The sequence below is a fragment of the Tupaia chinensis genome, unplaced genomic scaffold (genome assembly GCF_000334495.1).
Source record: "Tupaia chinensis unplaced genomic scaffold, TupChi_1.0 Scaffold000335_1, whole genome shotgun sequence".
Lineage (NCBI taxonomy): Eukaryota > Metazoa > Chordata > Mammalia > Scandentia > Tupaiidae > Tupaia > Tupaia belangeri.
In genome coordinates, this window is record NW_006159829.1 from 4,120,390 (window position 1) to 4,133,715 (window position 13,326).

At 51.9% G+C, this 13,326-nt stretch overlaps 1 protein-coding gene across 1 annotated transcript in view; it reads left to right on the forward strand.

Moving 5' to 3' along the window:
* Window positions 1-13,326, forward strand: part of COL22A1 (collagen type XXII alpha 1 chain) — a 272,600-nt gene that overhangs the window by 120,367 nt on the left and 138,907 nt on the right. The window contains exon 23 of the mRNA XM_027773278.1: window positions 6,851-6,904. Coding sequence (XP_027629079.1) covers window positions 6,851-6,904 — 54 coding nt within the window. The remainder of the gene's footprint in view (window positions 1-6,850; window positions 6,905-13,326) is intronic.

The following is a 13,326-nucleotide window of genomic DNA, read 5'->3' on the forward strand; positions in this document are numbered from 1 at the left end:
CTTCCCTCTCTGTGAGCTGTCATTTCCTCATCAGTGACTTGATTGAAACCTCACTAGAGGAGCTTGTGAGCCTCAGAGCACGCACATGGGCTGTGCAGAGGGAAGTGAGAGGAATGGTGAGGTGGGGGACCTGCCAGCTGGGAGACGTGGCCAGAGCACAGGGCGGGGAAGGAACCCAGGCCCTTCATTTTAGAGATCAGCAACAGGCAGACGGTGTAATCCTGGCAAGGTAAATGCATTCATTTTGGACAAAGCTGGTATTTTTCCACAATGACATGGTGGAAGGGGAGAACTCGGAGGTAGCATGCTCTGCACCACCCCCCCGAGCTGGGGCATCTACCCACAATGTAGACTGTTAGGGAAGGTGCTGTGTTTCTCTTTCTGAGGTTTAATTTCCTCCTGGTTGTCGAGCTGAGCATGAAGGCAGTTGACTGGGGAGCATTGTTGCTCAGCTGAGATGCGAGATGCTGCAAGCTATCTGAATCCAGAAGGTTCTGGCACAGCCAGCCTGGCCTAAGGCCTCTGCAGCACTTGGGCATGCTAAAGCTTCCAGGAGGCTCACTTTTCTCAATAAAATCTGTTGTGCCCTAATCAGCAATCCCAAAATAGCTATCCATCACTCTCACATCAGCCTGTATCAATTTTCTGTAGAATAGTTAGCTGACATTTCTCTTATTTAAGAATTTTGTTTTCTCCAGTAGAATGTATGTTCATGAGAAAAATTTATTTATTTTTGTGTCTATAGTGCCAAGAGTGCCTCACACCTATAAACATATGTGTTTTATACAGACATATCACATATGTAAATATGGCATACGAAGACATAAGCATACCTACATACTATGTAACGGCAGCAGTGAGCACCCCTGGAACTAAGGGCTCTATGGTCTGGGTCTCTCCACTGGAGAATTGTGTGGTCAAGAAGGCCTGGGCCCAGATTCAAGGAAGGTCACCTTGTCCTAACCTTCAGCAGGGCACATCTGACTTTAAAGAAGAGTCCCTTCTTCAGCTCGGCCTAGTCTGTGACCCTGAGCCCCAGCTGGAATAGCATAGGTCTTCTTTCCTCCTCTCTGAACAGAAAAAGAAAACTCAAAAGTTTGGTTTAAGAAAATGCCATGGCACCAGGCTACTCAGCTTAATGTGGAATCTGGCATGTCTAAACCCTAGAATCATGATGAAAGGATCCTAGAGATTCACAGAAAAAAGCTGAACGTGCACCAAGATGAAATGACCTGCTAGAGGTCACTTAGAAATCTGTCCTTGCTCTTCCTAGAGTAAGCAGGCGGGAATCTGCTTGGGTCCTTTGCTCACTTTCTCAATATCTTCGGGTTCTTCTCTCTCATCAGTAGATGGAAATTGAAGAGCTGGTCCTCTCAGAGGGTGCTCTGCCTCTGGTAAAGACGGGAGGGAGTTGCCATCAGTGGCGTTCTCCATGTGTCAGCTACTTTAAGAGCGCACTTTAAAATGGCATTAATCTATGCAGATGTAGAACTAGTGGAAGGTAGAAAGGAAAGGACATTGAACAATCCCCACACAGCAGGCCTTTACCTGGGTGATAATTTGCATTCATGTTTCTCAGATAATCCCCACAAAGATCTATGAGATAGGAAAGTTTTAGTCCCACGCTACCAGTGAGGAGTCCAAGACTTAAAGGTATGAAGTAAATTACCCAGTGTATCCAGATTGGTGGGGTGAGTAGAATCAAATCTGCCCGACTAAACCTTGGCCATCCTTGCTTTAGGATGGTTGTGTGTGTGTGTGTGTGTCTACGCGCGCACACACACACATCAAAACTGGCCACGGTGTGTGTGTGTGTGTGTACGCGTGCACACACACACATCAAAACTGGCCACAGGAAGTTAGCAGTCCTTGAAGTGGCTGCCTTGAGGCTACCTAGGACCTTACTACCTAATCGTCCTCTCCTCCATGAAGCACTGACATGTATTACTTTAATCACGAGCTGTTTCCCTCCAACTGAGGGTCTCCTCATTGCCGAAAGCTAGCAGGTGCACCAGCTCTGATTTCTGGTGGAGTGAGGGGAGAAACGTGGGCAGTCCTTTGTCAGTAGCAGCCTGGGTTGCTTTCGTTTGACTTTTCCACTTTCAAAGCCTTTCTTCCTGTCTTTTCCTGCTCTACCAGATGGCGACAGCATCGTTTGGATCGCAGGCTACTGTGTGATTCATTTCAGGGCAAGGAGCCAGGGTTGATGTCAGGACACCCCAGGTTTTCTCTGAGCACCAGGTTTCAGCTCTAACCAGTAGAAAATAATCATGTTGGACGTTTGGAGCATGAAGAACAGGAACTGAGCAAAAGACCATACGGCACATATTAGAATCACTCGCACAGCAATCCTTTTATCTGTCAATGGCCTCTCAGATGGCTGTGTTAACTTGGCTGGGAAGAAATCGCTGTTCTGAATTTATAGGCTTCCCTCCTCTCCTGGGCAGACAGGCAGCCTTGGAAATACCAGTCCCACTCAGCATTCTGACATTCAGACTGGCTTAAAAAATCTGCCCTCTTGATAAATTACAAACGCTTATCCAGATACTGTGCTGGGTAGCAATTTAAAAGAGAAGAAGAGAAGAATGACGAGAAACCAGTCAATCGTTAGACAGCTCCCTATGGCTGCAAAGCTTTCTTCACCAGCACTTCTCCAATCCCACAGTCGGTGATTGGTTGAAAATGAAAAGGTACATATCTAGGGCTACATTTACCACTACAAGAGCTGCCACCATGACCCTCACCTCAGTTACACCAACACCAGCATCATCACCATCACCACCATCATCACCATCACTACCACCAGCTATATTACCACCATCACTCCGTCACCATTGTCACTGTAATCACCACCATCACTGTTGCCATGGAAACCACCGCCACCACCACCACTGCCGCCGCCACCACCAATATCACCGCCACCACCACCACCAATATCATCACCACCCCCACCCCCACCCCTGCCACCAATATCACCACTGCTACCACCACTATTACTGAGCATATTGTGGTCTTCATCTCATTTAATCTCCCTGGCACTGCTGGGTGTAGAGATGTTGAAACTGGATCTGTTTGATAGGTCGTTTATTACTCACTATAAGGACTCAAAGGAGCCAGAATATTGCTATGACCGTTTCTTCTTCAACATCGTCATCATCTTCTTTCTCTTCATTGTCATCACTGTCTCATCACTGTTGCCTTTGAGTGAGGCTTTATTATACTACGTAAATTACTTCCTTGGGTCAGCCAGTTGCATAGTGGTTAAGGTGGCTGGATCACAGGGCTAACTGTGGTTCGAGTCTGGACTTGCCACTGGAAAAGCACTCTGGGCACATATGTGTGTGTGCCCAAAATCCTGAAAGGAGGGCAAGATGGAGAATGGATTGCATGGCCATCCCACTTGTGGGACTGCTTTCTCGCTCCTCCCCTTTCTCTCTGTCTCTCTCTGGTGGGCACATGCACCCTTGGGCAAATTTTAAAAAATTATTTCCTCAAATATATTATTTGTTCTACTATATTTTGAGATAATAATTATAAGTGTCCATGTGGGGAAACGAAGACTCAGCAAGCTAAATGGATTGCCCGACTCCATCTACCTTGGATGATGACTTTGCTTTCAATATCAGAGAGGAAAGAAAGGAATTGCATAGGGAAAAGCAGAGAATTCTGTGGACTGCACTGAGTGGCTAAGACCCAGAGTCCCTCACGCAGAGCTTTATGCCCCACCCCCTGCAATCCTCACTCCTTAGATCTTGGGTGGCCCCAGGAGATCTGTGCCTTGAATGTGGACTTTTTTTTTCTCTTTCTTCTTTGGCTGACTGGAAAGATGGTACCCCATAGTTTCTCTGGGTAATGTGCTTGGGGGATGGTCCATGAAGGATTCGACCTGGGAGGATCACACGCTTCTGACTTCTGTGTCTGACCACCTGCCACCTTCTTGGTCTGTCCTCTTGCTGAGAACCTGGCTGTGGGGGTGATTGCTTCTGTAGGTGAATTCTTTGTCTCTCTCTCTCCTGGTGTACTGTTCCTGCTCTCTCCTGCATCTGCTCTCCCAGATGGATTGACCTGACTTCCCTGGCGCAGGAGTCCTCCTACATCCATGCTTCCACACACGCTGTCATCCTCCCAGGTGCTCAGTCATGGAATTACCCGAGGTCCTCAGGCTGGCTGAGGAAGCTGGGAGCTGCCAAGTTCCCAGAGTCATCTGGGAGGAGTAGCTGGTGCTTCACCTCCAGCCACATTGCGGCCATCTTCCTGAGCAATTCCGCTCACCCACAGCCCAGACCTCTGCATCGCCCCTTCTCTCTGATTCTTCCCTACCCAATGCTGAACCTTCTGATGACTCCTTTCAGCCTTTCCTCTCAATAGAATGACTTTGCCGGTTTGGGTGCTGCATTCTGATGCACTAACCTTGAGGGAACACGGTTTATTCATCATCTGGATAACCAGTGGCTCTGTGGAATAATCTGGAAGCAATTGGCAGGGGTGTCATCTAGCTAGAAAATTGAAGGTGTCTGGGTCACTCTCCATCAGGAAGGGAAGCTGGCAGCTCCAAGTCCTTGTATGGTCAGCTGTCCAAGGTTGGCAGTAACCAGAGCAAGTTCTGATGGGTGAAGAGACCAGATGCTCCCTTCTAGAAGTATCTATGCCTACACTTCGAATTTTACGTGGCAAGTGTCAGGAAACTTAATCTGACCCTTTAGCCTGGCATGTTCCATTGCTCATGAGTGTGGCCCAGGGGATTCTAAATCAGTCCAGCTCACTGTCTCTCTGCAAGTCATAGAGTTTATTTTTTAAAAAGTGTTATAGGGTGCATGCACTCACCAGAGAGAGACAGAGAGAAGAAAAATGAGAAAGTAACCCACCAGGTCTGGGACTTGAACCATAGTTGGCTATGTGGGGGTCCAGCACCTTGACCACCATGCCCCTATTGACTCTGATATCACTTCTCTAACTGTTCACTGTCATCCTGCCTGTCATCACTGATTTGGGAGCACATCTATCTCAATGGGACACTTTGGTTACCCACCCACAGGCTGCCATGTGGCCACACCTTGTGGGCTCACAGGACGTGGCATCGAACAAACAGGGCCAGTCCCTGTGGCATGGCAGTGCAGGTGGAGAGGCAGTGGACGACACAGGTGTCAGTGGTGGACCTGTGGAAGTGCTGTGGGGTGGGGGCACAGGGAAGAAGAGTGCTGTCCTGTAGGCGGGGCAGACGCCCCAGGTAAGGGGGTTTTGAGGGGAGATCAGACGGAATCGAGGAGCTGGCCCGGGAGACTCCTGGGAATGAGCACTCTCGGTGAAAGCAGAGCCTGCAAGCGGCCGTGACGTTGGTACTTACCTGGGGGTTCAGGACCAAGGAAGGCCGGTGTGCTGGAGGTCCGAGGGGAGTGTGAGGACATGACAGGGAGGCAGGGCTGGGAGGCACCGAGCTTCGTGACTAGTGAGGCGACAAGCGTGCAGTGCTTGGGGTACAGGAAGTATGACTCGATTCGTGGGTCAAGAGTGTAACTCTGGCCACTCTGAGAAGAAAAGGTGAGGGGCCAGCTGTGAAGGGGTGACTGTGTAGGAGGCCATGCAGGGGCCCAGGGGGGAGGACGGCAGGGGCCCAGCGGGCTGGTCCGGCGGATGCTGAGCACCGAGCAGTGGTGTGGGCACCTCCTCTGTCCTTGCTGCTCCCAGGGCCAGCAGGTGAAACTCAGCTGTGTGGCTTCAGACTCCGGAGCCTGTGGGTGGCTCTGCTCAGACCGGAGCCCTCTGCTCGACCCCCTCGTGTAGCCTCCGGGCCTGGATTACAGACAGTGGCTGCAGACCTCCTGTCCTTACCTCCTCCGAGCCCTGGCTGAGTCTGTGATGTGCCTTGTCCCTGTTACTCCACTGGGAAACCTTTCTTCTCCTGCCCACAGGCCGACTGCACCACCTCCTCCAGGAAGTCTTCCCAGTCCTCAGGCAGACCTATGAGCTCCCAGTGCCTGCAAGCCCTCCCCAGGCCGTGTTTGTCAGGGAGCACAGGCATACAGCCGGCTCCCTGGACACCTTGAGCTCCATCTGGGCAGAGGTCGCAGTTGGTCCTTCCAGCATCCCCACTGCCTGGCGTGTAGAGGGGTTGAATGTGCAGATGACGCAGGACAGACAGGACCGCAGCGTGCCAAGTGTGCCAAGCGAGCCTTTGAGTCCCTTGGGCTGTCAGAACATGAGGCTCTCCTCTGAGCTCCACCAAGCTTCCCCGGCAGCCCTTCACCCTGAGCCACCCGCAGGGCCCAGGTGCCACCCCCTCCCCCTCATGGATTCTGCAGTGTGTAAAAGGGAAGGGGGTCACACTGTGACAAGGGTGCAGCCCAGAGGTGCTGTACAATGAGGAAAAGCAAGCTGGCTAGTCAGATATGGCCTGCTGCAGCCAATAAAGGAAAAAGGAAGGAGGAGGAAGAGTGTGTGTGTGTGTGTGTGTGTGTGTGTGTGTGTGTGCGTGTGCGTGTTGTGTGCGTGAGAGAGAGAGAGAGAGAGTGAGAGAGAGAGAGATGCTTGGCCGTGCAGTGTCTAGGGAAGACTGACTGACATCTGGTAGGATTAGTTGCCTCCAAGGAAAGGAACCGAGGGGCTGAGGCTAAGGAAAGGAGGAGTGTTTCGGCAGGGACACCTTCCTGTGCCTGGGCCTGTGGGGCCATGTGTTACCAGAGCACCCAAGTTACGGAGCTGGGATCCAAGCCCTGCCTGGAGCCTGCACTGCTGCCCTGCGTCCGTTCTTCAGGGCGTCTGAGCAGTACGGTGGAGAGCCCACCCAGACGCGTTACCAGAGCGGCCCTGGGTGATGTCTGCTGCTGTTAATTCTGGCTTCTTTTGCTCTCAGGGGAAGAAAGGCGACGTGGGCCCACCTGGAATTCCTGGATTGCTGGGGCCGCAGGTAACTACTGTTTTTAAATTCCCTTCCATAGCAACACTGCTTTCACTGGCCAAATGAACGACCAGGTAGAACGCTTAGGCTGGAAACAAGAATCCTGCCAGTCACGTCAAAGCATTAAAAATAATGCCCAGTCGGTCATTTGTCCTCCCGCGCTGCCCTCCTCCCTCCCTCCCTCCTCCTGCCTCCCTTGTGTGCCTGGGGGCTGGCGAGGAGGTTCAGACGGATGATCTGCGTCTGCTCCCGGAAGAATTTCGGTCTAGAGGAGGTCAGACAAGTCTTACGGAAAACAGAAGGGGAGGGAGGCAGGGTGGTGGCGCCTCCTTCCTGGGAGGCTCATCTCCCAGAGGGGCGTGGCTCTGCAGGGACCCAGGTGTGTGGACCCAGGGTGTGCATGGAACCCACAGCATGTGGTGCTGCTGAGCAGACGGCAGGACGCAGGGAGTGGTGGGGGATGAGTTGGGAGCGGAAGGGGCTCGGGGTGGGTCCGGACAGTCGGGGGCGATGGCCACTGCAGGACTGATGGGCCGTGCTCTGGTTTCAGTCTGACTCCGGAACACTGGGACATTGGCCAGGTTGTTCCCACTCTCTGGGCCTCAGTTTCCCATCTGTAAAGTGGAGGATTTCGGACTGCAGTTATAGAAGCTCCTGCTCTTGAACAGGAGGTGTCTTGGCTCCCCGGACACCCCTTGGCCGCCACCTCCTTCCCCAGTTCCCACGGATCCTTCAGGCTGGGCTCTGTTGCTTCTATCACTCACTTCAGCCCACCCACACCCTCACAGCCACGAGCCCACCTGTGCCTTCCAGTGCTGTCCCTGAAGGTCCCACAGCACCCCGGCCTGACGCACCAGCTCAGGAGCCCCTGGCCCATTTCACAGACGAGGCGACACTCCGGGGGCAGAAGGGCTCACTCAGGGCCATCCTCTGCTTAGTGAACACCACCCTCAAACTCGAACCCCTCACTCCCCAGGTGACCTCAGCCCTGAACCTCCTAGCTCTTCTTAATTGTAAATGCAGGGCCACCCTGAGCCCCTCCAGGGAAGCATAGTGTGTCCCAGGCAGGGCAAGTGTCTGGAGCCCAGGGCCTGGCGGGGTGACACTTTCGCCTGCCTTCCTCTGGTCCCCACTAGCCTCCCACACCCCCGTCCTCCCCTCTGATTAGTAAAATCCTAGTGAGCGAAGGTACAGAGTTACAGAACCAGGAAGACCCATGTTCAATTCCTAACCTTCCCTATTTGCCGGCGGGGCCTCCTCGGACAACTTAACTTTCTGAACTTCAGTTTCGTCATTTCTTAGAAATAATATCAATCAGGCCAGCCAGTGGGGTGGTGGTTAAGGGAGATGGATCCCACATGGCTGAACTGAATGGTTCAAGTCCTGGACCTGGCAGGTGTGCACGTGTGCCCAAATCCTGGAAGAGGATGGACTTGCAGCATGGCCGGCCCCCGTGAGGGAGCTTTCTCATATTCTTCCCCGCCCCCATCTCTCCAGTGAGCACATGTGCCCTCTAGCAAATCAAAAATGCCACCATGACCACTGGTCATAAAGGGCGATGCTGTGGTGGAGAAGAAGAGCAGGGACCTGGTGGGAGGTAGTGAGGTTCCAGGTAGGCGCTGGCTGTCCTGGCGCTCTGGCTGGGCTGTCAGCAAGTGGGTGGGCGCGAGTCTTTCCCAGTCTTCTGTCTGGCTTCTCCCAGGGCAGGGCAGGGCCTGTGGGCTTTAGCACGCACCTGTCACCGGCATCTCCGTCTGCACGCCCGATCCCTCGTGGTGACAGTCACGTCACCCATCAGGCGTTGGCAGGGAGGCACCCACCCCGAAAGCACTGCTGTGGGGGCCGGCTGTGGAGGCGCTGCCGTCAGTGTCCTGTGAAGAGGGGCCGCTGGGCAGGGCCGAGCCTCCCGTTCAGTGCTTCTCGTCAGGGTCGGGGCGCGGCGTGGAGTAAGCGTGAGCACCATCATAATTCAGTGTTTTAAAGATTTCACACTCGGTGTGGCATTTTGCTGTTAATAATGAGAAATAGGGTGATTTTTGCCTTTGTTTTATGGCTTTGTTTTCTAGTGAGCCGAGCTCGAGTATTTTAGAATTCATCATCAAGCCCTATCACATTACTGTAAGCTACAGATTTCCCCCACATCTCTTTGTTTGCTACCCTGGAAATATATTTCTTTCTTTCATTTCTAACTTTGAAGTCATTTTCATTGAACAAATCTTTACCGAATGCCAGGCATTGAGCTCGCTGCTGTCGAGGTCAATATTTGCAGGCTTTCCACAGCAGGGGCTTGCGAGCAATAGCCTACCCTGATTTATTCAGATCTCAGTGACTCGGAACCAGCCATGCGGACTGCAGCCGGCTCCCTGCTGCTCTGGAAGGATCGCTGCCTGACGGGGTCAGAGCCGTGTCCCAGCCACCCCCAACTACGGCAGGTCCTGCGGACCCCTGCCCTGCCCTCCCAGTTCTCTCCTCCTGCCATTTCCTGGTTCCCACCATTCCTGGGCTGGCCCGTTTTCTCCTTATTTTCCTTATGTGTGCGTTCATTTATTCGTTCCTTGTTTCAATAGCTATTTATTAAGTTCCTGCTGTATGCCAAAGTTGGCCTGGGGTTTAGGCCCTGACTAAGTAGCCATGATCCATGCCCTGAAGAGCTGAATGTTCGTGGAGCAGAAAGGGATGCAGAGAAAGTGGGCTTTGGTTGTTTTAAAGTTTCTTTCTTCTATGAGAAAGAGGAAGAACAGAGGGAGAGAGAGACAGAGAGACAGGTGTTCTCAACAGTGTCTTCAGGTCACAGGCCAGCCCGCCTCAGCTGGTGCAGATTAAGGGCATGTACCCAAGTGACCAGCCAGCTCAGGGTCCTGGGTGTGGCCCAGGGCCTTTCCCAGATGCGTCCATGTCGCTGCCATGCCGCCACCTGACCCCAGGGAAGATGTTTTGATATACATCTGGGATAAGGAAAGGCTGTCGGATCAGATGCCTGGCACTGGGATGGCGGTGTTCCCCACGTAGCCCAGGGCAGGTGCTCTCGATTGTAAGGCCGTAGGGGCAGGGCCAGGCAGAAGACAGGAGACGGACGAGGGCCAGAGCCTTCATGTGCCTTTCAAGGGATAGAATGGGCGCGCAGGCCGAGCAACTGAGCTCGGATAATTCTAGGAGGCCCTGGGCTCAGGGCTGGTGTCTCGTTGTCTCATACCTGGCCTTGGGATTGCTTAGGGCAGAGGGGGGAGAGTGTCCTGTCTTGGGCAGCCTTGGCTCCCCTGTCGCTCCTTCTGTCTCTGGAACACCTTCTCAAAATCCAGGAACCTGAGCACAGGGTTGGATTAGGCCCCGTGTAATGGGATGCAGTCTTGGAGTGTAGGAAGCCCCTGGGTGGCTGGCCTCCCCTGGATGCTTTGGGTGTTTATTTTACAAGGTGAAACATCTCAGCTGCTGGGCAATCGTGTAATGTGTGTTCACGTCCGTGGTGTGCTCTGTGGCATACCGCCACGCCCAGGCGGACTCTGAGGACGTGGAACTCTGTGTCTGGTCTGGCCAAGTGCCAGTGCCGTGCTCAGGACAGAGTCCCTTGAACTGGTGGGAACACAGCTGGGTGTGGGAGGTCCCACCTGAGGGAGGCCTGTGTGGCCTTGGGAGCCTGAGCCTCTGTGCAGAAACCCCGAGGTGGGCAGTCAGCACGGCTGCACCAAGGCAACCAAGCCCTTGGAGAAGGACTCACAAGTGATGAACAACTTCCCCCGAAAGCAAACATGCCCAAGTCGCGCAGAGCACTTGACTGCCACACTAATTTATACAAGTTATTTCCATATGCAGATTTCATCCACCTTCAAAAATGCACTCTACTCAGAGCTAGGTGGCTATTAGGAATAATTATTTACCATTCCTTTATTAGCGATAATTAGGCTAATTGGTTATTTATGCATCATCATTGTAATTACTAATCACATGAAATAGCCGTCTAGTCACTGTAGGATTAGAAGGATCAAATGCCATTTCATTAATAATAATTGGACTGATTGGTGAATTAGTAGATAGAGTCATTAATAGTTATTTCAACTTAATTAATGAAAGCACTCATGTATTTTGTTGTTAGTATTTAGACCCGATGGCTGATTTTCATTCTCCTTAATATTTAGATTAATTGATATTTTCAGTATTTTATTAATGACTAAAATAGAAGAAAAGGAAGTCACATTTGTGAAATCCTCCTTGGTTCTGGGCTAGTTCTGCATAACATCCTAAGGGAGGGGGTTCGACCTTCCAATGACAGGTAGGGAGACCTGGCTCCCCTGTGGCTCCATCCTGGGGAGTCCCTGGGCAGCATCCACCCTCCTCCAAGGGGCTGAGAGTGAAGCCACTGCCCAGTGCACTGGGGCGGAATGAGGCCACCGAGGACTTGACCCAGGGCATCCTACAACAAAACCCTATTTTTTCAGAAGCTCTTAGGACCTCTTCATCTCTTGGTCCAGAGAGCAGGTGTGGTTACCTCCAGTACCTTGGAGAGCTCCGGCCCTGCTGGGTCTTGCCTCTAAGTCCTACCTTCCTTCCTTTCAGCACAATTCTTTCTGGAAACACTAGTATCCTCATCTGTAAGAGGGGGACCAGCAAGTGGCTTGGAGGTTAAGATGGCTGGATCCCACGTGGCTGACTGCGCAGTTCATGTCTTGGACCCAACGGTTTGAAAACCACGCTGGGTCTGTGCATGGGCATGTGTGCCTGAACTATCAGAGGAGAATGGGACAGAAGGGATTGCAATATGGCCATTCCCCCTTTGTGGGGTGATTTCTTACTTTTTCTCTGTGTGTCTCTCTGGCAAGCACACACACCCTTTTAATAGAAATTATTAATGTTTCACATATTTATGCATTAAGTATTTAGTGAGGCACCAGCAAGTGGCTTGGAGGTTAAGATGGCTGGATCCCACGTGGCTGACTGCGCAGTTCATGTCTTGGACCCAACGGTTTGAAAACCACGCTGGGTCTGTGCATGGGCATGTGTGCCTGAACTATCAGAGGAGAATGGGACAGAAGGGATTGCAATATGGCCATTCCCCCTTTGTGGGGTGATTTCTTACTTTTTCTCTGTGTGTCTCTCTGGCAAGCACACACACCCTATAGCAAGTTTGAGAAAAAGAGAGAGAGATAAAAATGTGGAGAAATTTTGGCTTTATGGAAGGGTTTTGGTTTTATGGTGAGGGATGTGGGAGAGATGAGGGGGGTTTCTGGTCCCTAGAAAACTCAAATGCCAGTCACATACATGCAGAAAAAAAGTGAGAAACATGCTCAATATTGCTTTGCTAAGATTTTGCAAGATCTTCTAGTTTCGTCTGGAAATTTGCCAAGGAGGTGACGGAAATGACTGTGCTGTTGGGGTATACTGGGTGTTGGAGAAGTCAGGATGTTTCTTCTGAGTTTTTCTATGCAAGAATGCATCCTGACTTTTCCAACAGCCCAATGGTTAAATTTTATTTTTAGGAGAAAAGGGGTATAAAATGAGGGTACAAATTACAATTAACCAGAAGGCCAGAGAAGGTCCTATATTACTGAGCATCACAGTAAGGTCTAAAGGCCATGGAAGACGCTGAAATGTCATTATTATCACCCAGGACAGTTGAGATCGTGTTCAGCCTCTGTTCCAGAGGCTCTTATCTGAGAAATGGAAATGCTTTGCTGGGAACCCTCAGACAGTTGCAACACCAGTGTACCAACACTCTGCTACATTCCCTGTTACCTACCAGGAATCTCTCGCTCACTCTGTAACTCAACACATCCAAACAGACCCTGTCACCCCTCACCAGACCCAGATCTGCCATTCCCTTGCAGAACGTCCCATTTCCCTCAAAGGCCTTCTTGTAGGTTGCATCCATATCCTGGCAGTGTTAGTCCTTCTGTCTCTGCTGAACTCTCAGCCCATCCTGGTCTGTTTCTCCCCCACTGCCACCGTACTCCAGTGCCAGTCCAGTCCTTGTCACTTTCCTCTCTGGACTGTCTCCTGGTCTCTCTTCCCCAGGATGTCTTCTCACTAGAGGCTTCCAAGGACAGTAGAGATGTGTCTTCCTAGGTTGGGTCCACAGTCTTGCTCTTGCAAGACACCTCTGTGATCTTTGTGCTCCTCTGAAGGTAAAGCCTGAAGTCTGTGGCCCCAGGGATGCTGCCCTCCCTCACTCTGCATCCCTGTCACCCGAGCTCCCTGCTCAGCTCACCGGTGACCACTCGACTCTGGCCCAGCTGCCCTGCCCACTCGCCACATTGTCTCTTCTCCTGCATGGCTTCTGCTCAGGCTTTCTGGAGCCTGCTAGACCAAACTCAGCTAGACCAGCTCGGCTAGACCAGCTCTGCTAGACCAGCTCAGCTAGACCAGCTCTGCTAGACCAGCTCGGCTAGACCAAGCTCAGCTAGACCAGCTCAACTAGTCCAGATCAGCTAGACCAGCTC